Below are 27198 nucleotides of genomic sequence, written 5' to 3'. Positions count from 1 at the left end.
AACTTTGCTTCTCTTCCTTGTTATTAAAAAAACTCCTTTATTGTTTCCATTTTTATTCACATTTACCAGCTTACATCAGAAGACTGGGAAGGTAGCTATTGTCATTCCTATTTTACATGTGAATGAACTGAGGTTCAAGTGTCTTAACCTGAGCCACAGTCTCACAATGCAGCAAGCTCTCTCTGCTGAGCTTTTTATGTCCTTTAATTGGGTTTGGCAAACTGAGTGGGAAAGTGTGAGACTCATTGGTCAGGCCAGGCATTAGACCAGGTGTGGAGGAGGGAAATAAAGTTGTGTGTGTCAGTTCCGGCACAATTAACCCACCCCATAAATGCCTGAACTGATTTCTTGCTCTTGGACAATGTCAGTAGGATGTTTCTCACCATCATTATGAAACAGCTGCCAAAACAAGAGAGCAGCTCCTATGATGATGTAACCACACACTAAAAACACCAGAAGATCCCAAGTTCAGTTCAGTCGCTCAGTTGTGTCCGACTCTTTGCGACCCCATGAATCGCAGCACGCCAGGCCTCCCTGTCCATCAGCATCTCCTGGAGTTCACTCAGACTCATGTCCATTGAGTCAGTGATGCCATCCAGCCATCTCATCCTCTGTCGTCCGCTTCTCCTCCTGCCCCCAATCTTTGCCAGCATCAGGGTCTTTTCAAATGAGTCAGCTCTCCGCATTGGTGGCCAAAGTATTGGAGCTTCAGCTTCAACATCAGTCCCTCCGGTGAACACCCAGGACTGATCTCCTTTAGGATGGACTGGCTGGATCTCCTGGCAGTCCAATGGACTCTCAAGAGTCTTCTCCAACACCACAGTTCAAAAGCATCAATTCTTCTGTGCTCAGCTTTCTTTATAGTCCAACTCTCACATCCATACATGACTACTGGAAAAACCATAGTCTTGACTAGATGAACCTTGTTAACAAAGTAATGTCTCTGCTCTTTAATATGCTGTCTGCTGCTGCTGCTGCTGCTAAGTCGATTTAGTCGTGTCCGACTCTGTGCGACCCCATAGACGGCAGCCCACCAGGCTCCCCCATCCCTGGAATTCTCCAGGCAAGAACACTGGACTGGGTTGCCATTTCCTTCTCCAATGCATGAAAGTGAGAAGTGAAAGTGAAGTTGCTCAGTCATGTCCGACTCTTAGCGACCCCATGGACTGCAGCCCACCAGGCTCCTCTGTCCATGGGATTTTCCAGGCAAGAGTACCGGAGTACTCTTCTCCAAATATGCTGTCTAGGTTGGTCATAACTTTCCTTCCAAGGAGTAAGCGTCTTTTAATTTCATGGCTGCAATCACCATCTGCAGTGATTTTGGAGCCCCCCAAAATAAAGTAAGCCACTGTTTCCACTGTTTCCCCATCTATTTGCCATAAAGTGATGGAACCGGGTGCCATGATCTTAGTTTTCTGAATGTTGAGCTTTAAGCCAACTTTTTCACTCTCTTTTTTCACTTTCGTCAAGAGGCTCTTTAGTTCTTCTTCACTTTCTGCCATAAGGATGGTGTCATCTGCATATCTGAGGTTATTGATATTTCTCCCGGCAATCTTGATTCCAGCTTGTGCTTCTTCCAGCCCAGCATTTCTCATGATGTACTCTGCATAAAAGTTAAGTAAGCAGGGTGACAATATACAGCCTTGACGTACTCCTTTTCCTATTTGGAACCAGTCTGTTGTTCCATGTCCAGTTCTTTTTTTTTTTTTTTTTTTATACTAAGCAGGCCCGACCCTGCTTAGCTTCCGAGATCAGACGAGATCGGGCGCCTTCAGGCTGATGTGGCCGGAGCCCCATGTCCAGTTCTAACTGTTGCTTCCTGACCTGCATATAGGTTTCTCAAGAGGCAGATCAGGTGGTCTGGTATTCCCATATCTTTCAGGATTTTCCACAGTTTATTGTGATCCACACAGTCAAAGGCTTTGGCATAGTCAATAAAGCAGAAATAGATGTTTTTCTGGAACTCTCTTGCTTTTTCCATGATCCAGCAGATGTTGGCAATTTGATCTCTGGTTCTTCTGCCTTTTCTAAAAACAGTCTGAACATCTGAAAGTTCACAGTTCACATATTGCTGAAGCCTGGCTTGGAGAATTTTGAGCATCACTTTACTAGCGTGTGAGATGAGTGCAATTGTGCTGTCGCTTGAGCATTCTTTGGCATTGCCTTTCTTTGGGATTGGAATGAAAACTGACCTTTTCCAGTCCTGTGGCCACTGCTGAGTTTTCCAAATTTGCTGACATATTGAGTGCAGCACTTTCACAGCATCATCTTTTAGAATTTGAAATAGCTCAACTGGAATTCCATCACCTCCACTAGCTTTGTTCGTAGTGATGCTTCCTAAGGCCCACCTGACTTCACATTCCAGGAAGTCCAGCTCTAGGTGAGTGTGAGTGATCACACCATCATGATTATCTGGGTCGTGAATATCTTTTTTGTAGAGTTATCCTGTGTTTTCTTGCCACCTTTCTTAATATCTTCTGCTTCTGTTAGGTCCATACCATTTCTGTCCTTTATCAAGCCCATCTTTGCATGAAATGTTCCCTTGGTATCTCTAATTTTCTTGAAGAGATCTCTAGTCTTTCCCATTCTGTTGTTTTCCTCTATTTCTTCTCACTGATCGCCGAGGAAGGCTTTCTTATCTCTCCTTGCTATTCTTTGGAACTCTGCATTCATACGAGTATATCTTTCCTTTTCTCCTTTGGTTTTTGCTTCTCTTCTTTTCACAGCTATTTGTAAGACCTCCTCAGACAGCCATTTTGCTTTTTTGCATTTCTTTTCCACGGGGATGGTCTTGCTCCCTGTCTCCTGTACAGTGTCACGAACCTCCGTCCATAGTTCATCAGGCACTCTGTGTATCAGATCTAGTCCCTGAAATCTATTTCTCACTTCCACTGTATAAACGTTAGGGATTTGATTTAGGTCATACCTAATGGTCTTGTGGTTTTCCCTACTTTCTTCAATTTCAGTCTGAATTTGGCAATAAGGAGTTCATGATCTGAGCCACAGTCAGCTCCCGGTCTTGTTTTTGCTGACTGTATAGAGCTTCTCCATTTTTGGCTGCAAAGAATATAATCAATCTGATTTTGGTGTTGACCATCTGGTGATGTCTTCTCTTGTGTTGTTGGAAGAGGGTGTTTGTTATGACCAGTGTGTTCTCTTGGCAGAACTCTATTAGCCTTTGCCCTGCTTCATTCTGTACTCCGAGGTCAAATTTGCCTGTTACTCCAACTCCAGGTGTTTCCTGACTTCCTAGTTTTGCATTCCAGTCCTACTAACTGGAAACTTACCTGGAGTGGAAAAGGTTTCAAGGGATGTCCCCAAGTTTTTATCTATGAAGGTCATTTTAAATGACATCTCCTATCCCCAGTGCTATAAAACTCAAGAGAGAGAATCCTTGCCTCAGCAGTCCTGGTTCTAGCCCGTTTCTCCATTTCTCCTCAGCTAACACCCTAGATTCCTTGAGGTATATCATTATCTGCCTCCTTTTCTTATCTCCCTGTCTTTTTCTCCCCCAATTTTTCTTCCTCTTCTGTCTGCTCCCAACTGAAACTGATGTGGGAGGGGGTGGATCAATAACCAGGTACCAAGTCCATAGCATATCAGCACAGCATTTTAAGGCGAGTACAGAGAAAAAGAGAGCGACCCAGGCAGTCAGGCAAGAAAAGGGAAATTTATTAGAGGAAAAAGAGAGGGTGACTGGCTCTTAAGGAGGACCAGCGTCCTCCCTTTCTGACAGAGTCCTTCTTACACCCTACCAATGAAAAATTCTGAGGGGATGGTCACGTAGCTGGAGGTCTGGAATCTGAGAAGATTCCACAGCTTTGAGAAGATAGGTGCCAGTGAGATAACAGGATGCCATTTGGGCAATTTGGTCAGTCTCAAGGATCACTGTGATTTATTCTTTGTTTGCTTGGTCGACATAACGAGCCATCTTACCAGTGAGACCCCATGTGGACTCTATCAAGCATGAGAAACTCAGAACCTCAGAAACACCTTGCTGCGGAAGCCTCCCGCTCCTCACATAAAACAGCAGCACTTACTATCTGAGAAAATGAACAGTAAGAGCCTCAGTTTATAGCAGCCTCCAGATCCATGGCTGAAAGACTGGCTTATCGTATAAAGTCCAAACCAGGGCAATTTCATAAGTGATAAAGCTGCTATTAATAATTATGCCAGGACTGAAGACACAAATGAGGACTGTCACAGTAAACATATGCTCTCCTTAGAGAAAAGTCATAGCAAATGATCAGCTTACACTGTCAGCCAGAAATCACAAACTATCTTTAAAAAGCTGCATACTTTGTGTGAGCAGAGATCACTGGAGTTGGATAGGGGTGACATGAGCCCCAAACCTAGCATTAACCAGCTGTGTGATTTTAGGTAGGTTACTTCACTTCTCTGAACCTCAGTTTCCTTATCTGCAAAACAGAGGTAGAATTAATTGCTACTTCAGAAGGTTTACCAAGGCATTCCTAGATCCGAATCCAGAATACTGAGATTTTTATAGAACAGAAACAAAACCAACAAAAATGGAGCACTTTCTTGTTGCTCTGTGATCACCAGCAAAGTGTCTAACTAGTGATCCCTGGCTTTGATTACAAAATTAACCAGCTTGAGAATCTGATGAAAGCCCTGGACCTCTGACCTCTTCCCAGGACAAATGTCCAATGTTTTACAGGTGGCTTTAGGGGCCTCCCTCACTCCCATTTCAAAGGTCACCATGAAGTGCTATCTAATAGAAATACAATGTGAGCCACATATATAGTTTAAAATTTTCTAGCAACCGCTTTTAAAAAGTAAACAACAAAGAAAACTGATTTTAATAATGCATTTTATTTAACCCAGTTTATTTAACCCAATATAGCAGTAAAATTTCATTTCAACATGTAATGAATATAAAAAAATCCAAATTTTTAATATATTTAAGGTATGTTTTTAATATATTTTTTCATAAATTTCAATAAACTTTAATATATTTTTCATCACTTTTTCCATATTTTAATATATTCTAATATATCTTTCATTTTGAATAAGACATTTCATATATTTTAATATATTTTTCAAAATATTTTAATATATTTTTCTTCAAAATCCAGTGTGTGCTTTGTACTTATAGCACATCTCAGTTTGTGTTAGCTACATTTCAGGTACTCAATGGTACATGCAGTTCATGGCTACTATATTGGACAACACAGATCTGTGGTCATTTTTTAATATGTGGTATTTAGACCACCTGAATCTTCTGGTGAAAAGCACAGACTCCTGGGACTTCCTGGTGGTCCAGTGGCTAAGACTTAGCATTCCCAATGCAGGGGGCCCTGGTTCTATCCTTGGTCAGGGAACTAGATCCCACATGCCACAACAAAGACCCAGTGCAGCCAGATAAATATATTAATTATTTTTAAAAAAGATAAGAAAGCTAGGCTTAAATTAGTTTTTAAAAAATAAATAAAAGTAGAGACTTTTGGATCCCAAGACCAGAGATCCTGATTCAGCACGTTGGCACCGTATCCAACACTCCAAGATGATTTTTATAAGACTCAAATTTAATGTATTATCAAGTGATGTAGGTACTTGAAATGTTTTTAAATCCATTCATCTTCATTTGAAGAAATTAATGAAAAGTAATACCAGGAGATGTGCCTGGAGAGGAAAAGGAAAAGCAAGAACAGAAGACAAAGGGGAAATGAAAGAGACGAAGCAGACAGTCTGGCCTAGATAGTTAGCAAGCAGAACCGCCCAGTTCTTAGGAGTTGGGAGTGGATTATGTCTTTCCCGCCCCACAATCCAGTGATCCCACTCAAGAAGGGCAGTCGGAGGTGAGTGGGGAAGGGAAACGCTTTACCCCTGAGACAAGCGCTTGGGAAGAGGTGAATTTGATGTTGGAGCTCAGTGAGGATGAGGAATTGGAGAACATGGGGCAGTCAGAGGAGACAGAAAATTGAGCTGCAGACTGTGGGCTGAGTCCAGGTCACAAAGCAGGGCCATGTGGGCCCAGGGAAGGGAGGCTGGCTTAGGAAATTTCCATGGTCAGAGGCCAGATTACATTGTATTCCCATCCAAAGCAGTTGTGGGAACAGGCTGGCTGGGTGGCTGAGGAGCAAAATTAGGGGGTAGATAGAATAAGACAATGATGGGCTTGAGCCCCCAACACTAGCACTGGACAGCCCATTTAGCTTATCTCTTCCCAAACTTTGTGATCAGTGACGTCAGGTCAGTAGCTTAAAATCAGCCACAGTGGGAGTATTTACATCATGGAATCAGTAAATGCTATACATTTATTTGTGTGTGTGTGTGTGTGTGTGTGTGTGTATGGAGTGCTGATCAGCTTCTAAACACACCACTGGGAAAAGTCCCAGCTCCCAGAGGAGAAGCTCCCAACAGATAAAGAAAACAAGCATATTTGAGCTATTTGTCCTTTGTACCCATAAGGGAAAATGAATTTTTAAAAAGTAAACACATGTTGCTTTCTAAAACATTATAGTAATAATTTTAAAAATTGAAAAAGAGGGACTTCCCTGATGGTCCAGTGACTAAGATTCCGCACTTCCAATGCAGGGATCGCAGGTTCCATTCCACATTGCCACAGCTAAGAGTTTGCATGTTGCAGCTAAAGATCCTGAATGCTGCAACAAAGATCCAAGATTCCCTGTGCCGCAACTAAGACCCAGCACAGCCAAATAAATAAATACTTTTTTAAAACCTGAAAAAATGTTTTGCTTCCCTAGGAAAGCAGGTGAATAAGATGAGGGCAACCTTAGCATTTGGGGTGAAAGTCAGAAAAAAAAAATAGCCCAGGAAAAAATATGACCTCAAGTACCAGGGTTAGAAGACACAGCCAATGTGGAGTATATGTGTGTATGAGAGACAGAGACAGACAGAAGGGGCAGGGGTGTGGGGCCAGAAGACTAGCCCAGGGCCACATGCAAGGTTAAGTACCACATTCAGTCCTGTGGCTCTTAAAGGGTTACCTCTCAATTGTAGCTGATTTGAATCATTTACCTCTCCCCTCCCTCCTTCCATTCACTTCTGCCTTCCAGATTGCCTAGATTTGGAATGGCTATCTCAGGGTAAGGATCAATTCTGGAAAAGATACGGATGGCCAGAAGCCTTGCCGCTCTAAAAGAGAAAGCCTCCCCCAGCCCTTCATCTGTCACTGTGGAAAGTTACTGAGCACCAGGCAAATGAACCCAGCAAAGGGATCTTTCTTTGGAGTTTCACCTGCTGTGTTTCTGAGGGTTTTTATTCTTCTTGGTCTGAAAGCTGATAGTCACAGAGTAAGCTCCAGACAACATAATTCCCATCTCATTTACCTACCCTAAGGCTCCGGCTATGCCTGGGGCTATATTACATATGTAGGTCAAACAATCTCGGATTAAATGAAAGGAAGGCTATCTGCTTGGGGCAAAATCCCCATCATGGGACATGGCTGTTTCTGTAGCCATAGAGAAATAAAGTCACCACCAAACTTTTCTATAGCATACACAATTTATAAAGTGTTTGCACATATTTTATTAAATAATAAATTTAATACTGCTGAAGTCAGTTATTACTATGGTCTTCCCTTTGCACAAGAGGACATTTGCTCAGAGCGGTTAAGTAATTAGAAGAGCTGACTTAGAACCCAAGGACTTGGATTGCCTGTATCATGCTCCCCCAGGAAACACAGTCCACAGGCTGGTTATCCTGAGCCCATTCACAGGAAGCCTTACCTGTAATTCTTACCTGTAATTCTCCCCAGCTGGCCATCGTACATCTTTCCAACAAACCCAGCTATGTGGGCTCCTAGACTTACTCCAATTATGTAAATGTCATCCAGAGAAGCTCCTTCTGCCTGGAATTTCAAAAGGTCCATTGTTAAAAATTGTGAGGGGCCAAGGAGTTGACAATACCTGGAGAAATTTCCTAACTGTTGACTTTGGAGAAACATTTCTAAGCGCCTTATGTCCATTACCTTATTAAAATGTCACAACACCCCCACAAACTAGATGCTATTCTTTTGATAATACAGATGAGGAAACTAACTGACTGGGCTGAAGTCATTTTCCCAAGGTCAAACAGCTGTTGGAAGGGAGTAGGACAGAATTCAAACTGGTCTGTCCAAATACAAACCTGCCTTAATTTTTATGCCATGGTGTCTCCATTCGTGCTTCTGCTGGGAACCAAGCTGAGACATCTTAAAGCCTTCCCCACTGAGGAGAAGGGCAACCAAATATTTTAATGAACTCCTTTATCTTCATGCTGGCTTGGTTAATGAACTACCATAGAGAGGGAAGAAGGAAGACAGGGGCAGGGCATATTGTCCTAGTCCTGGGATAGCTGGTCATGAGTCATTTTAATATTCCCTTTCCCAAGGGCGGTGGCCTAGCTGAGGAGGTCATGTAAAATTTATGTCACCCCTGGCCACAGTGGCCACCAGGTGTGGCTCTCTGAAATAGTCCCGATGTCAAATCACTTTTTATCAGATTGGGTATATCAGTTTTGGTTTTGGATAATCTGATCTCTAAACTTTTGGCAGGTCTAAGAAAAGGAAGAGCTATGGAAGTTGAGGAAACTGAGCACTGAAGCCAGGAAACTGAGCATTGAAGCCAGGAAACCTCTCCTACCCATTAGGTAACTTTATATGAGTTAGAAAAAGATGTCCCTTCCCCAGGACACTTTGCTGTCATTCACTAGAAATTTATTATAATAGGTATATAAATCTACAGTGTCTACAGAGACAATGGTGCTCTCTTAGATGGATTCCCTGTTCAGTGTACAACCCACACAACCATACCTATCGCCTTCCCTTCACCCTCCTGGGGGCTTATTCAAATAACATTTGCAAAACACTGCAAAAATAGTCCTCCTGATCACTGTAGATATCTCTTGGCTTTAAATATCCAGATAATGAGCCAATTCCAATTTGGCTCTGAACCATCTAAGAGAATGCCTCCTTACCAACATTAGGTCGATAAATTCCTTCAAGACTGTTGCCACTTTTCTGGTCTTACTAGAGGCATGGTTGTACATTACAGTTGTAGCTCCTCGATTCCAATCAACGATAACCACATTCATGTCTTCTACAGAGAGCAAACCCTCTACTAAGTCCTCTATCCATACTGGAGCAGAGCCTGTCGGCCTGAATCCATGGACCACAAAGGTGGTTTTCTTAGTCACGTTCAAGTTCCCCAAAACTGTGGAGTTGATGGCTTGTGCGCAGGTTGGGTTTCTCCTTGTGTAGAGCATCAGCTTCACATTTAGTCCTGTTCCAACCACTGCACTGTGAAAACTCAGTTTGGTAAATGAAGGACATGTTTCATCTGTGTCTGAAAATAAAAATTAGATGGTATCATGACAGTTCTTTCCTTAGACAGACATCAAATAGGAGTTCTGTCCTACACTCACTGGAGTTCTTTCCATGTGTCTTACTGTACCTAGCAAGAGGCTGGATCTAGTTGAATGAAGTTTAAACATCATATCTGATTTAGAGTTCATAAGTGGTGTCTTCTTTTTCACTCAGAAAATCATCTTTTGAAATCCTACCCTCTTTTAAGGTATAACCCCAAAGTTACCTTAGTGAATGAAGCCTTCTCCAACTCTCCCAGCCTTAGTTACCGTCTGTCCTTCAACACAGAACTCCCCAGCTCCTCTCTGTGCCACATTGACAGCACAATGAAGACATTTTCAGGGATGTACTATGGATATTTCTTTATATGGATGTCTATCCCATTAGACCACAGTCTCCTTGAAATGGTGGCTTATGATTAATCTCATATATCCATCACAGTACCCAGCACATAGTAGAGGACTTAGTAACTGAATCTACGGGGTCAAAGCATCTTTCCTTGTCCACAGCTCCCAACTGCAGTGGTGGTGGAGAACATGGTGTGCCTGGCTCTACACCTTTCAAACGCATCTGAAACTGTTAACCATGGTGGCCTTTCTCAGGCCTTTCCTTCTTTGCTCAAGCATCATCTTTAAGCATTCACCCTGCTGACTGGACTCGAAGAATGGCCTTAAAAGAAAGGCTGGGGATGTAAAGAGAACAGCTTAAGAGAGCTTAGAGCTTAGAGAGCTTCCCTGGTGGCTAAGCGGTAAAGAGTCCGCCTGCCAATGCAGGAGACGCAGGTTTGATCACTGGTCCGGGAAGATCCCACATGCAGCTAAGCCTGGGCATCACAACTATTGAACCCATGCTCTAGAGCCTGAAACCAGTGAAACCAATGCACCCTAGAACCTGTGCTTCTCAACATAGAAGCCACTGGCATGAGAAGCCCAAGCATCACAACTACAGAGTAGCCCCCTCTCACAGCAACTAAAGAAAAGCCCATGCAACAATGAAGACCCAGCACAGCCATAAAGAAAGAAAGAAATAATTTTTTTAAAAAAAGAAGAGCCTAGAGCATCTCATAATGGCAGAAATTGAGACAGTGTTTAAAAACATGTCACAGGGACACAGGAACCAACTGGAAGGGGCTTCCACTGACCAGATCTGGGATAATTTGAGGGCAAAATAATTAAGAACATTAATGAGTGATAGGCCGCTCGCATGCCACCCAAGTACCCAGCACAGCCACACACACAGAAAATTACGGAGGCTTTGAAATCTCTTACCCTAGAAAAGACATGGTTAAAAATTGAGCCCCAGGGACTTTCCTGGTGGTGAAGTGGATAAGAATCCACCTGGACACAGGTTTGATCCCTGGTCCGGGAAGATTTCACATGCTGCGGACCAACTACAGAGCCCATGCTCCTAGAGACTGTGCTCTGCAACAAGAGAAGCCACCACAGTGAAAAGCCTGTGCACCCCCAAAAAGAGTAATGCCCACTTGTAGCAACTAAGGAAAGCTCTTGCAAAGCCACAAAGACCCAGTGGAGACATAAATAAATAAATGAATAATTTGAAAAAGTTGAGCCCCCAAATCACACATCCTTCTTTTATACTGTCTAGTAGATTGTGCAGTGAGGCCTCCTCGCAGTGTAAATACTATCTTTTTCTTTTTTTTCTCAGCTTTATTGAGACATAACTGACAAATAACATTGAGTAAGTTTAAGGCGTATGACATCACTTTATATTATATATACTAAGAAATGATGACCACAATAAGGTTAGTTAACACACTCATCACCTCACCTAGTTACTGTGTGTATATTGAGAAGAGAACATTTAAAATCAACTCTCAATAAATTTTAAATATACAATACAGTATTTTTTAACTACCATGCTGTGTATTATACACCCAGGACTTATTCATCTATGTAAACATTTTCTCCATCAGTTGGCCCCTTTCATTTTTCCCTTCCTGTAGATTGCTTGTCCCAGGAGAACCTGGACTGAAACTTATCTGGTGCTTGTAGAACAAGCCCAACAGTAAATAATTGTCCAGTTAATCATTTTATTGAAGAGTGCCGAAGTAGGGCTGAGCCTGTGGGACGTAGCCATCAGTAAAACTGGGTTTTGTTCCTGGTTGTGTGACTGACTCACCAGGTGGCCTGGGGAAGTCATGTCATTTTTCACTCTCTACCTACCTGCCCAAGAGAGTTATGTAGTGAATATTAATTATGAATGAGATCATATTGGGGAAGATAGAGTGCCCTTTCCAAAGAAGGGGATTGCTTAATTACTGTGTTTGTTCATTTTGAGCCAAATGAGCCATACTAGGTCAAAGTGTCATAAAACCACGTATCTGAGCACTTGCAAGGCTCAGAGATGCGTCCTGAAGTTTGGGGCCAAAGCTGTTTTTCAGCCGCAACTGCCAACTTTAATGTCTACAGGATGGGTGATCTTTTTGGCCTGCTGAGTCCTTTCTAGAAGCCCTTAAAGTTGACAGTTACTGAAAGGCAAGAAGGGCAGAACACGTAAATATTTATTTTTCACTTGATAGAACCGCTGTGACTTCAAGTATTTTTAAATGTCTTAGTTATGTTTATAATGGCTTTGCGCTCTGGAAAAGGCTATGTGGATTTTGCCTGTTGCTCTTTTGCTTTTTTTTCCATTGTATTTTCTTTCTCATGCTGGGAAGTTTATAGCCCGCTTTAATTTTTCTGGCAAGAAAAAATTGAGCTCTATAACTTTATATGAAATCCTTTTGTTTCTATTTTACGGGATGTCAGTGTGGATTGTAGGTCAGTGGACTATATGCATAAGTGCTCCAGACGTAGGTATATTTATTCAGATTTAATTATGCTCCACTGTGAACCCCTGGCAAGGAGTTTGGGGCATCTGGAAACTGTATTTCAGACTGTCGTGGAGCATATTTTAAAATTCTGCCATGAATCCGGCTGCTGATCTTTGTCAGAACAGTTGTCTTTCCTTATTGTGCTCCAGTCCTTGCTTGAGTAATTCGAGACAGTGTCTAATGACTTTCTGATATGAATGATGAGGGCATTAGCATACTCAGTACTTCTCCTCTCTGATCCAGTGTCTACCTCCTGATTTTTATTAGTTATAAAATTACTTTTATATAACTAACTCCAAATAACTCCAAATTACTTTTAGCTCTTCTGGCGATTACTTTTTCAGTTTAAAAATAAATATTTAAGCCTCTTTGTACTGGTATATGACTCAGAGAGTGTTTCTGTTCTATTTAGTGTTATCTATTCTAGCTCCTCCAAATCTACCAAGAAAGTTGAGAAAGCTACTGCTCACATATTGCCTCCTGTATTGTATATCCTCCTTAACCCTTTTTTAAGAACACAAACACAAATGTACTCACACAAACATACACTTTGGGTTCCCTCTGTCAAAATACAGTCAGTCCTCTTTATTCAGGAATTTCATACTTGTGAATTCACCTACTCAAAATTTATTTGTAATCCCCCAAATCAAACATTTCTCACCCCTGCTCTGCATCTCAGTGGTTTGGGTGTGCCTCATCCCAGGGATGCCCACTCCACTCCCTAGGAAGGAGGGCCCCCTCTTTCCCTTTCCCTTCCATGGTTTCTCTCCTCTATCCTCCTCCATGGTGACAGGTAGACCCTGCCACTTGAGGAAAGGTCAGCAGGGGACCTCTGTTTTACATTAGAAGGAGAAAATGATTTGGCTTCCACTTTTTCAAAATCCAGCTATGTCAACAATAAAGCTGACACTTTTAGCCACGGGTCAGTTTCTCAGTTAGTTAAAACCCAGAGGAAAGAGGAGTGTGACTGCCACCCACACCTCAGCAGCAGACTGGGAGCCCTTGAGGGCAGAAATTTTATTTTTAATAAATTAAAAAATTACATAATATTTAATGCATATAAAATAAGAATGCAGAATATTTGCAAGTGATAAAGCACAGTAGTAAACACTCTATCTAAAGACCTAAAATAAAACCCAAATGTATTTGTAACCTCTGAAATTAATCATGCGCAGACCTGTGCCGAGTGGCAAAAAGAAAAATCTGAGTTGCTCCACACGACACTCTCAGCAGTGGTCAAACACACCAACGACTGCCTTCTTGTTTCAGTTCTTGCAACAAATGTCCTTTTCCTAGCCTCTTACTGCCACATTTTTTGCTTCTTGTGCCTTTACTTTGTGATTTCTCTGTTTAAAATCCCCCAAACATAGTCCTCAATTGCTGGCTGGAGTTTCTAAACTCATAAAGGCTGTGATGTTACCTTCCAGAGAAAATGTGTTACATAAGCTTTGTTCAGCTATGAGTTATAGTACAGCCATGAGTTCAATGTTAGCGAGTCAATGATATATATTAAATACAGTGTCTTTAAACAGAAACACATGTAAAATCAGATTATGTATTAACTGATCAGTCAAAAAAAAATGCTGTAACCAGAGGCTCCCCAGAACCTAACCCTTTATTTCCCCTCCGAGCAATGGTCCAGTAACTGCTACTTCAGTGCCTGAGCGCCTTTACAGAACAGGAACTGCCATGTATAATGAAGGTGAAGTTTATATAAAATTTATCTTCTAGAACTGTATTTCCCTGGTTATGTAGTTTTAGTTCTAGCAAGTACAAGATCATTGCTCACAGTGAGTCCTTTGCCTGGCCTTCTCCATTCGCTCCTGAATGACTCGCTCTTGCTTTCAAGACAGGCTCCTGGATGGCCCTTCACCCATCCCCAGCTGTGCTCAAGGGATAAGAAACTTGCATGGGGGACAGAACCAGCCTTAGGAATGAGGGACTGCCCGTGATCTAACCCTCACAGGCTCTGGGGCTAGTAGAAACTGTTAATTTTTTCAATAGGACAATTTTATCCTGTTTCTTTTGTTTGATTGTTCCGAGACGTTCCTGGATGCAGTTTGATTAGTTACAATTAAACTTGACTTTTTTTTTTTTAAGTTGGATAAGTGTGGGGTGGCTAGTGGATAACATATTCACTATATTATTCTCATCTGTAAGTGAACTCCTTGGACTAAATGATGCTCTGACTTTATATGCTTTCCCCCAGGATTTATAGATATTCTACTTCCTCCTTGTGGTGAATTCCACTCCATTTTTTCCCATAAATTTTACCTGTTTTTTCATACCACAAACCTGAAACATTTTTTCCTTTTCTGAAATAACTTCCCCCACTAGCACAGAAGTTCCAAGAAAACTAATCTATTTGACCATTTGTCCATTCTTACATTCCCAGTGCCAAGAACAGGGCCTGCTTCAAATATTTCCTGGATAGACGGATATCAATCTATTAACACATCAGTCAGCCATTCAGAGTGATTCATATAAATACTATATAGTGTATGACATAATGTTTATAAAGTAAATGAAGCATGAAATGTATTGTGACTGAAATTATTAGAAATACATCTGCAGGAGACACAGCCTGGAAAATCATATGCAAACAACAATAGGTCGTGCACTCCACCCCAAAGTTCTTTGTTTAAAATTGCTTAAGTTATTAACCCTTTTCCTCTCAGAATTAACACCATTTTTAAAAGAATATATTACATTTATCTTATTTTGGACTATGTTACAAATTGGTTTAAGCCTCTCTAGGGCAGGCACTGCGTTGTTTTTAGTCTAGTGGTGTGTACCCAGCACCAAGCTCAAGAACTTGTCTTGTTGTTGGGCCTGAAATTCTCAGGCACTTTGGAAAGCATGTAAGGAGTAGATACATGTGAATAACAAATTTGTTACATTGCTTCACCCTCATATAGTTCTTTACATTTTACTTTGGGCTTCTCTGGTGGCTCAGACTGTAAAGAATCTGCCTGTAATATGAGAGACCTGGGTTTGATCCCTGGGTTAGGAAGATCTCCTGGAGAAGGGAAGGGCTATTCACTACAACTGAGCAACACACACACACACACACACACACACACACACATGCCTTCAGAAAGCAAACCTCGTTATTTCGTTGTTTTGTTACAAAGTCAAGTTTGCTCAGAGGTAGTATTAACAGCTCAGCAGAACATGTTAAACGGGTTTCTAAAGCTTAACCTCTTCTATTAGAGTTTATTTGAAAGGGGAGAAACTTTGCCTTTACTCTTCAGACTACTTTGAAATTCAATCCCTTTGAAATGCCATTTCCTGTTTACAATCAGAAAATAACAGCTGGATGGGTGACGTCTCCCATCCATTGATGAATTCAGACCCTTGGGTAGGGCAGGGCTGATTATCATTTACTGTCTTCCTTCTGTTAAATTAAAAGAAACATATTCAAATAGGATGACAGGAAAAGCTAGCTATCTTCAGAGATAAATTATATGTGCCTGAGATACTTTATTATAATCTAATACATGACTGCCCATGGGCCAAATCCAGCCATGATCATTAGCATATTGTCTTTAGTTGTTTTCTTGGTATAACCAAAATTGAGTGGTTTAACAGTGACCACTGTCCCACAGAGCTGAAAATATTTACTATCTGGCTCTCTACAGAAGTTTGCCAGCTTTGGTCTAATATCTTAACCAAATTTTCCAGGCAAGAATACTGGAGCGATTGCCATTTCCTACTACAAGGGATCTTCTTGACCCAGAAATCAAACCTGTCTCTTGCATCACCTGCGCTGGCAGGTAAATTCTTGACCACTGCACCACCCGGCAAGCCCTTGCCAACTCTGGTCTAAGGTCTTACACAAAAACACAACACAATTTTGGAAAGAGCCTAGGTTTTGGAGACAGACCTAGGTTTGAAGTTCAACGCCATTGCCTATGAGTTATGTGATTTCTCTTAATTAATTACCTAACCTCTCCAGGCCTCAGTTTTGCACGTGTAAAATGATCGTAATAATGCCAATCTGTCAGGCAGTGCTTTGCAGAGTCATAGTGAGCCCAAGGCAAAAGAAAAAACACACCATGTAAATGTACGCTTTTACATGTGTGTGCTAAGTTACTTCAGTCCTGTCTGACTCTTTGCGACCCCATGGACTGTAGCCCACCAGGCTCCTCTGTCCATGGGGATTCTCCAGGCAAGAATACTGGAGTGGATTGCCAAGCTCTTCTCCCGGGGATCTTGCCAACCCATGGATCCAACCTGCATCTCTTATGTCTTTTGCATTGGCAGGCAGCTTATTTACCACTAGTACACCTGGGAAATCCATACATATTTATACAAGTATACATTTATTTATCAAAATATCCTCCCATATTTTGAACCAAGTGAAGAATAACCCTTCATTATTTAATCTGTTCATACACTGTGGTCACCTCTTATAATATAAACCACCTAGCAAGGAAGTAAGTTGTCACGGAGCCAGAAATGCAGGACAATTAGAAATGATTTTTTCTGTTGTACAATAACACCGACAAGTAAAATGATCAGTAATATATCTTAGTAAAATGTTTGACATTCTGTTCATCATAGATTTGTGTTGATTTTGATCTTTTAAAAATATTGCATTAAAATATCATCTCTGCATGATCAGATCAGATTAGATGAGATCAGTCGCTCAGTCATGTCCAACTCTTTGCGACCCCATGAATTGCAGCACGCCAGGCCTCCCTGTCCATCACCAACTGCCGGAGTTCACTCAGACTCACGTCCATCGAGTCAGTGATGCCATCCAGCCATCTCATCCTCTGTCGTCCCCTTCTCCTCCTATCCCCAATCCCTCCCAGCATCAGAGTCTTTTCCAATGAGTCAACTCTTCGCATGAGGTGGCCAAAGTACTGGAGTTTCAGCTGTAGCATCATTCCTTCCAAAGAAATCCCAGGGCTGATCTCCTTCAGAATGGACTGGTTGGATCTCCTTGCAGTCCAAGGGACTCTCAAGAGTCTTCTCCAACACCACAGTTCAAAAGCATCAATTCTTCGGCGCTCAGCCTTCTTCACAGTCCAACTCTCACATCCATACATGACCACTGGAAAAACCATAGCCTTGACTAGACGAACCTTTGTTGGTAAAGTAATGTCTCTGCTTTTGAATATGCTATCTAGATTGGTCATAACTTTCCTTCCAAGGAGTAAGCGTCTTTTAATTTCATGGCTGCAGTCACCATCTGTAGTGATGTTGGAGCCCAGAAAAATAAAGTCTGACACTGTTTCCACTGTTTCCCCATCTATTTCCCATGAAGTGGTGGGACCGGATGCCATGATCTTCGTTTTCTGAATGTTGAGCTTTAAGCCAACTTTTTCACTCTCCACTTTCACTCTCATCAAGAGGCTTTTGAGTTCCTCTTCACTTTCTGCCATAAGGGTGGTGTCATCTGCATATCTGAGGTGATTGATATTTCTCCAAGCAATCTTGATTCCAGCTTGTGTTTCTTCCAGTCCAGCGTTTCTCATGATGTACTCTGCATAGAAGTTAAATAAACAGGGTGACAATATACAGCCTTGACATACTCCTTTTCCTATTTGGAACCAGTCTGTTGTTCCATGTCCAGTTCTAACTGTTGCTTCCTGACCTGCATACAGATTTCTCAAGAGGCAGATCAGGTGGTCTGGTATTCCCATCTCTTTCAGGATTTTCCACAGTTTATTGTGATCCACACAGTCAAAGGCTTTGGCATAGTCAATAAAGCAGAAATAGATGTTTTTCTGGAACTCCCTTGCTTTTTCCATGATCCAGCAGATGTTGGCAATTTGATCTCTGGTTCCTCTGCCTTTTCTAAAACCAGCCTGAACATCAGGAAGTTCACAGTTCATATATTGCTGAAGCCTGGCTTGGAGAATTTTGAGCATTACTTTACTAGCATGTGAGATGAGTGCAATTGTGCGGTAGTTTGAGCATTCTTTGGCATTGCCTTTCTTTGGGATTGGAATGAAAACTGACCTTTTCCAGTCCTGTGGCCACTGCTGAGTTTTCCAAATTTGCATTAAATATTAAATAAGAGTAAAATATTTAGATATTAAAGTATCACAGAGTAAAATATTTAGATATTAAAGTATCACTTGTGTTGCATTAAAATATTACAAAAATAAAATATTTTACTGCATTAAAAAAAAAGTCATAAGTTGACTTATCTTGATTACTATTTTGGTGTCCCTTCCAAGTGTTGCACTTGGTGAGTGCCTTACTTGTCACACTCTAATCCCAGCCTGGCTATCAGGTCTGATGAGAGAATGAGAGAAAATGCCTGTGAAGTATCTAAAGTGTTACATGATACATTGTAGATGCCAAAAAACTAGTAACTATTTTATTTATTTTTCTGTTTATTTATTTGGCTGTGCCGGGTCTTAGTTGTGGCATGTGGGATCTAGTTCCCTGACCAGGGATTGAACCCGGGCCCCCTACATTGGGAGTGCGGAGTTTTAATCATTGGACCACCAGATGTTATTGCTGTTCTCCAGCCACTAAATCTTGTCCGACTCTTCGCGACCCCATGAACTGCAGCATGCCAGGCTTCTCTGTCCATTGCTATCTCCCTGAGTTTTAACATATCTCAAATTTATGTCCTTTGAGTCAGTGATGCCATCCAACCATCTCATCCTCTGTTGCCCACTTCTCCTCTTGCCCTCAGTTTTCCCCAGCATCAGGGTCTTTTCCAATGAGTCAGCTCTTTGCATCAGGTGGCCAGAGTATTGGAGCTTCAGCATCAGTCCTGCCAATGAATATTCAGGGTTGATCTCCTTTAAGATGGACTGGTTTGATCTCCTTGCTGTCCAAGGGACTGTCAAAAGTCTTCTCCAGCACCACAGTTTGAAAGTGTCAATTCTTCTGCACTCAGCCTTCTTTATGGTCCAACTCTTACATCCATACACGACTACAGAAAAAACCATAGAATTGACTATACAGACCTTTGTCAGCAAAGTGATGTCTCTGCTTTTTAAAACACTGTCTAGACTTGACATAGCTATTCTTCCAAGGAGCAAGTGTCTTTTAACTTCATGGCTGCAGTCATCATCTGCATTGATTTTGGAGCCCTAGAAAATGAAATCTGACACTGTTTCCATATTTTCATATTTGCTATGAAATGATAGGACTGGATGACATGATCTTAGTTGTTTGAATGTTGAGTTTTAAGTCAGCTTTTCCCACTCTCTTTTACCTTCATCAAGAGGCTCTTTAGTTCCTCTTTACTTTCTGCCACTTTTTACCACAAGAGAAGTCCCCCAAACTAGTAATTGTTAATGATATTGATAAATTGGGTTAATAGTATTGATCTCATAGGATTATGAAGACTAAATAAGTAAATCACTTAGTATGAGATTTGACATAAAACAAGTGCTAAATAAATTCCTTCCTTCCATCATTTTAGTTTCCTTAATTCAACCAAGGATTTGGAAAAGGGAAGCTTTATTAGCCAATATACAAGTGAGGTTCTTCTCCCTGACAAGGTAAAACAAATAATCTATTTGGATCATCAACTTGCTCATATTAAAATAAAGTTGGTCCCTTATTCCTTAGCCATTTAGCCCACTCTAGCATTCCTTTAGGAAATGAAATTCTAAGATCTTCCAACTAGCTGATTTGAAAGGACAAGAGCAAATAAATTCTCCAGGACTTTCTTACTCACCAAAGACAACCCTAATCTAAAAAAATTAATATACCAAGAAGTTTACATTTCTTTTAGTTAAAATATCTGAAAACAGGGACTTCCCTGATGGTCCAGTGGTTAAGAATCCACCTTGCAATGAAAGGGCAGTTGCAAGGAATTAAAACCCCACATGCCTCAGAGCAGCTAAGCCCATGAGCCTCAACTACTAAGCCGGAGTGCCACAGCTAGAGAGGCTGTGTGCTGCAACTACCACCTGATCCGACACAGCCAGAAAAATAAATTAAGAAACATATTTTTTTTCAAGACCTGAAAATAACCATGCTTTACTCTTGTAATTAGAATGTTGATCAGGTAGGTGTTTTTTCACCTTTATATCAAGCAGGTTTTTTTGGTAACAAACATGGTTCCACATGCTACAACACGGATGAATCTTGAAAATGCTATAACATGTGAAAGATGTCAGTCGCAAAAGACCACATGTTATATGATTCTATTCATACGAAATGTCCAAAATAGGGAAATCTATACAGATAGAAAGTAGATTAGTGGTTGCTTAGGGCTTGGGGATGGGAGGAGATGGAGAGATGGGGTACAGTAAAGGGTATTCAATTCCCTTTTGAGGTCATGAAAGAGCTGTAAAATTGACTGGTGACAGTTGCATATATCTGTGAATATATTAGAAAACACTTTAAATGGGTGGATTGTATGGTATGTGAATTATATCTTAATAAAACTGATTTTTAAAAAATTGCTCCTGTAATTTCACACTTTCAGAGAAAGAATTAAAAAAAACAGGGTGGGGCTTCCCTGGTGGCTCAGTGGTGAAGAATCTGCCTCCCAATGCTGGAGACACAGAATCCTGGTCCAGGAAGATCCCATATACCTCAGAACAACTAAGCCTGTGCACCACAACTCCTGAGCCTGTGCTCCAGAGCCTGGGAACTGCCACTACTGAAGCCCATGCTTCCTGGAGCCTCGTGCTCCACAAGAGAAGCTACTGCAGTGAGAAGTTCACACACTGCAGAGAGTGGCCTCCACTTGCTGCAACTAGAGGGAAAAAAACCCGAGCATCAACAAAGACCCAGTACATCCAAAAATACAGTAAATAGACAAAATTATTTTTAAAAAAAGTGAAAAAAAGATAAAAAGTCTTTTGGAGGTGACTGGGCAGAAGTTTCATTTTTCGGTCACAATCAAATCAGGCTCCTCGTTTTCCAGTTTGCTTTCTTTCACCTTGGAAACGGAGGTTGACAGACCTCCATTTTCTACCACTGCAGGCTAAATAAAGCCCTGACTTTGGTCAGTCTGTTGGCAGTTGGGGAGTGATTGTAGCTAGCTGTTTCTGTGCACAACAAATTACTCTTATTTGCAGCCTTAGGGACTAAATATAACTATTATTTTGTTTTACCACAGAAAGTTGAGTTAGTTACATAAAATGTCCTCTTGATTGGAAAGATATATTTTGTTTTTACCCACCAGCTGTATTTCTTTAGGCTACAACCAAAAAAACAGGGAGAAATCTATTTCCCTAGATTGGCTTATTTCGAGTGAGTCTCAGTTGGATAGAAAAGTGTGATTCCTTCAGACTGATCACTGACAACCTCGCTTCCTTTCTGATATAAACTTCCAAGGGATCCTTTGGCTCTGTATTCGCAGGATACACTGCCTTGATGCTAAATGCCCATGCTATCTTGGGGTCATGCTCAGTTCTGGCTTTTGGCTCCTACCTGCCTTTGGAAGAACCGATTTCATCTCCCACGTGTCTGATTGGGGAAAACTCCTACAGAAAGAGGAAACTCCTCATTCACATCCAAAGAGGTGTCTGTGAAGGGAGATGATGGAACTGTAGGTGGAAATATCCCACTGATAAAGCAATTGTGAGTGGGGCAAGAGGACAGAAGGCTCTGAGATTCTATGAGAGTCAATGAGCAAAGACAGTTTCCTATTAAACCTCTCAATATGGCCGAGTCAGCTTATCAAAAGTCAAACTGTCAATTTCTCTCAGACCCATGATTGGTGAAGTTCAGTTCACTAACCTCCAAACCCCTGTGACAGCAGTGAAATTCCACCTAATTTCACCCTGATGCACCATATTGAGTTAGGAACTAAAACAGGGAGGGCTCTGACTCACACTTCTTTCCTGTCAAATTTTGGGTTCCAAGGCGGGCTCCAGCTTTCATTTCCCCCACCTCTAAACATGACGCAAATGTGTATGAATAACTTCTTTAGAACAGAGGTCCACAGACAGGGTATATTGACTCGATGCTGCCTAAAAATCCTGAGATTCAGACGTAGATGAAGGAATACACTGTTGAATATTTTGCCTTCTGGGCAGTGGATGCCAAGTCAGTGTCCAGGACACACAGCCCACCACATGTTGACTGATGGAGCCAGGAGCTTTCCAGAAACCCACACCTGAGCACACTCTTAAGCTTGCTTAAAAACATTGTTCTGCAGGAACTTCCAAAAGTCTCAGAAATAAACATCTCTTTAGTCCAGAAATTTTGACTCGGAGAAATTAGAAAATGAGTTGGACTCCTACTTTGAAGAGAGAAGTGGAAGGGGAAGGTGACATGTCCCTACAATGAAATTCTACTGATTTTTTCTTTTTAATCTGAAAAGTAACTCAGTTTATATTTTTTATGCAGAGAACAACACTGAATTTGGCATTAAAAATCCATCCTGAGCCAGACTGAGATGGGTTCACAGTTGGCCAGGGCCAAAATTGATGGAATATCTTTGTTTCTCTTTTATACTGGCAGAGGCAGGCAAGAAAAAAATGGGCTGAATGCCTTCTTCATTGGAAGGATGTCTCTGCTTTTAACGACCAGCTTGAATTTCTTTAGGATATAACCCAGAAAACAAACGAGATGCCAAATTTCCTTACTCTTATCTCTTAATCATGTGCAAAAGATATGCACCTTCATGCTCCACCCCTTAGTCACCTTTGTTTCTCCTGGAGACAGGTGAGTCACACAGTGGCGTGCATGCACACGCACACACACACACATACACACACACGCACACACACACACACACACACACACACACACACACACACACGGAGTTATAAATCATTCTGAAGGGAGTTTCCAATATTTGAGGAGATAATTCTTTCTCTGATTTGGCACAAAGGTATTCTTTAGGAAAATATCTACCTAGTTTTGCACAAGTTACTATAGGTCAAAATTTTGATAGCAGGGTAACTTTAAAAATTACTTATGAACACAACATTGTACATCAACTACAGTCCAGGATAAAATTGTAAAAAAAATTTAAAAATTTATAACATTAATCAGCCTCTGTTCCTTGAACCACCTGCAAGCTGAAAAGCAATGTGAATTTGTTTAATATACAGATTCCAGGACCTTACTCCAGACCCACTGAGTCTAGATCTCTGGAGATAGTCTGCATTTTCAACAAATTCCAAAAATGATTCTGGTAGAGTCTGCCAGCCATTGCTCCGTACTCTAGTAAGAGTATGGCCAAAATTCCCATCATGATTTCATGAAGGTTAGAGTAACAAAATAAAAATCTCTGAAAGTAAAAGACTTGTATTCTTGGGATTTCAGAATCACATCTTAATCACTTGCTCATTTTTGGACTGCAAGCCAAGGAAGGGAAAAACAATAAGTAAATATATCTGTGATTGATAATTTCTGCTTATTATTTAATATCCTCCCCCATGAAAGTTCTCAGATCATGGTTTTGCAGATACTAAGAAGACTGGATTTAGCTTACAGCAATAATTAAGTATTTTCCTTCCAGCTATGGAAGTTTATCGTGATGTATCTTGATCTGCTTGGGTTCTATTAGGTAGCAGTGGGTCTTGTGGAGTGACTTAAAGCAAGACTTTACTGATGAGATAATGTTAAGGAAAACCTTTCCACATGGCGTTAGTGGTAAAGAACCCGCCTGCCAATGCAGGAGAAGTAAGAGACATGGATTTGGACCCTAGGTTGGTAAAATCCTCTGGAGGAGGGCATGACAACCCACTCCAGTACTCTTGCCTGGAGAATCACATGGACAGAGGAGGCTGGCAGGCTGCAGTCCATAGAGTTGCACAGAGGCAGACATGACTGAAGCGACTTAGCACGCAAAAGGCAGGTCAATGGTTACCAGATGGGGGAGGGACACATTGGGAATTTGAGGTTAACTGCTATGCAGAGACCTTCTGTATAGCACAGGGAACTATACTCACTATCTTCTAATAACTTATCTTATTCATGCTTAGTCGCTTAGTCCTGCTCGACTTTTTGCGAACCCATGGACTGTAGCCCTCCAGGCTCCTCTGTCCATGGAATTTTCCAGGCAGGAAGACTGGAGTGGGTAGCCATTTCCTCCTCCAGGGGATCTTCCCAACCCAGGGACTGAACCCGAGTCTCCTGTGTCTCTTGCATGGCAGGTAGATTCATTGTAAATGAACTATACTTGGTTTTAAAAATTAAAAAAGATATTCTAAAAAAGGCAGGTCACAAAAAATTAAGTTCCAACTTTGTAACTGAAATATATAATAGGAGACTTGAAGAAAGTACCCACAAAATACAATCAGGTTCTTGTGTTAAGGTTAGTTCCCACTGCCCTTTGTTCAGTTCAGTTCAGTTGCTCAGTGATGTCCCACGACTGACCCCATGAATCGCAGCACGCCAGGCCTCCCTGTCCATCACCAACTCCCGGAGTTCACTCAGACTCACGTCCATTGAGTCAGTGATGCCATCCAGCCATCTCATCCTCTGTCGTCCCCTTCTCCTCCTGCCCCCAATCCCTCCCAGCATCAGAGTCTTTTCCAATGAGTCAACTCTTCGCATGAGGTGGCCAAAGTACTGGAGTTTCAGCTTTAGCATCATTCCTTCCAAAGAAATCTATCTCTAAATCTATTTTACTTAAAAAAAAAAATTGTGATAATAACCACAAACTCTAAAATGGTGACCTCTCAATTTAAAATATTATCAATATTTTATTTTTTGTTTTTTGAAAATTTATTTATTTTAATTAATTTATTTAAAATTTAACTAATATTTTAAGTAATTTATTTTAATGTCTCTTTACAATAATTTAATTCATTTATTTTAATTGGAGGCTAATTACTTTACAATATTGTAGTGGTTTTTGCCATACATTGACATGAACCAGCCAGTCACCTATCTTGAACCCCACCTCCCACCTCCCTCTCCAAATATTATCAATATTTTAATTTTAACTTACTATTAAATCACCTTCAAAAGCACAAATTAAGAAAAATTTATTATAAGCCTGAAATACTAACAAATAATTTTTCCATTTCCCACTGAAACTATTTACAGGCATAAATACATGATTTTGGTATGATTTTACAACTAAGTTGTAATCTTAGTTTACTACAAATTTGAGTTCTGCTTTTTTGACTTCTTTTATAATATGACATGTTATATTATAAACATGCTTGCACATTTCTGCATAGCCTCAGAATTATTTTGAAGGTTACGTATTTTAAAAAGTTGTTACATTGTACTTTCCATTCCTTTATGTAGAAACATTTCTGTTGTATCTAGTTTTGAGATTACAGATGACATAGAATCATCTTTGTATAAAAGATTCTTTTTCTTTTATAAGATATTTCTTTAGAACAAATTCTCAGCAATGGTTTTACTAGTTCAAAGGACATGAACGTTTTTATGGGTTCTAATGTATAGCATACTTCCCTTCAGAAAAATTATACCAATCTTCATTACTTAAACTATGTGAAAAAGTACTGGACTTCTAAAAAGCTGAGAAGTGTTGAGTTTTGTTTTTTTTTTAATTTTTTCATTTAATTTTGTTACTTTGTTGCAAACATTACTCTGTTAATTTTTATTTATTCATTACGATTAATAATTTTGTATATATGTATGCCTGTAAGTGCAATAATTTTAAGTTATCAATATACCAGACACCATTCCAAGAGGTTTTACATATATAAAATCATGGGTTTTTTTAAATGAAAATAATTTAAATAAACATTTGATGCATGAAAGCTATAAAAACCTACACTGTCTGTAGTGGATATTAAAGTAAAATTTTTAAATCCCCAGGAAATAAATGATCTTAATTCATAGTAGAAAAGCACAGAAAAATTAACTATGAAAGAAAGCAACACCACTCTAGATTTTTCAGAATATTTCCTTTTGTACATCAGAACAGGTAATTGAAAGGAATAATAGTTTCTTTTACTACTGAGGAAAAAGAAGGTCTTTTCAGAAATAGAAAAAGGTTAATCCATATCTTCTTTCCTGAAAAAAAAATAACTGTATGGAACTTGGAAAGTCTAGTGAAGGAACTAGGATGATAAAAAGTAGTAGTAAATTTTTAAAAAAAAATTAAGGAAACTATTCAATAAATGACTTACCTGATCTCACCAAGCACATCAAACTGAGGAGGAAGTATAATCTCAGCATATGGAAAGTGGAGCCCATGTATGTCACATTCGTACAAAGGATTTTCTTCCCAGAGTCTTAGCCTCTATACTCAGAGCTTAGATAACTAACCCGGACGATGTGCGGTGACAACAGGAAGTTCCCCAGGGACTGCAGGCAGGTCCCAACCCTTTCAGGGTATGTGACTCCTCCTCCTTTCAATAAAAGGTCAGGTGTATTTCTGCTTGCACAATTTTATGCAGATCTAGATATTATAATACGTATTTGCAGAATGACGAGTTCAAAATAGTTTCATTCCTTGTGGGCGGTTTATTAGTCGTTTGGCTTGGTGTGTTGAAATCAGGTGTGATCTGAGATATTTTTCCCTTTTGTTTCTGTGAATGAAAGAAATCTGGTGGGTCTTCTGTTGGCCTGTGTATACCAAATTACCTTTTCTGTTTATTTACACACTCATTTCTCAGAGGACAGTCTTTAGATTTTATTGTTGTTGCTGTTGTTTAGTCTCCAAGTTGTGCCCAATTCTTCGGGGACCCCATGGACTGTAGCCTGCCCGGTTCCTCTGTCCATGGGATTTTCCAGGCAAGAATACTGGAGTGGGTTGTCATTTCCTTCTCCAGGGGATCTTCCAGACACAGAGATCAAACCTTGCATTGCAGTAGGACTTTTTACCCCTTAACCACCAGGGAAGCCCTAGATTTTATTAAGAACATTTTATTAATAAGTCCAATCACGTACCTATATTTGTAAAAATATGCTTCAGATTAAAAGAAACCTTAAAACGTTTCTATCTATCTTAATTTTTATTTTTTTGCCATTCAGAGTTCCTCTCTCTCTCTCAGTTCTTTCTCCTCCCTCTTGTCCCTCTCCTCCTCCTCTCCTCCCCTCTTCCTTTTCTTCTCTCCCTTCTCTCCCCTCTTTTCTGTTCTTCTCCTCTTCCTTTCTGTCCTTCTTCAAGAAAAAAATAGATGAAAAAGCTTTAAATAGAGAACTGGGCCAGAATCCATGC

At 40.6% G+C, this 27198-nt stretch overlaps 1 protein-coding gene across 1 annotated transcript in view; it reads right to left on the bottom strand.

Annotated features, from left to right (window-relative positions):
* Window positions 1-26322, bottom strand: part of LIPH (lipase H) — a 53485-nt gene extending 27163 nt beyond the window's left edge. Inside the window, exons 1-3 of the mRNA XM_019958472.2 lie at window positions 26165-26322; window positions 8941-9308; window positions 7726-7834 (exon numbers count right to left, since the gene is read on the bottom strand). Of these exons, the coding sequence (XP_019814031.2) occupies window positions 7726-7834; window positions 8941-9308; window positions 26165-26231 (544 nt within the window). The 5' untranslated portion in view covers window positions 26232-26322. The remainder of the gene's footprint in view (window positions 1-7725; window positions 7835-8940; window positions 9309-26164) is intronic.
* Between the last annotated feature and the right edge of the window lie 876 nt (window positions 26323-27198).

Source organism: Bos indicus, chromosome 1 (genome assembly GCF_029378745.1).
Source record: "Bos indicus isolate NIAB-ARS_2022 breed Sahiwal x Tharparkar chromosome 1, NIAB-ARS_B.indTharparkar_mat_pri_1.0, whole genome shotgun sequence".
NCBI lineage: Eukaryota > Metazoa > Chordata > Mammalia > Artiodactyla > Bovidae > Bos > Bos indicus.
Note: the sequence above shows the minus strand (reverse complement) of the source record. Positions and strands in the feature narration are given on the sequence as shown.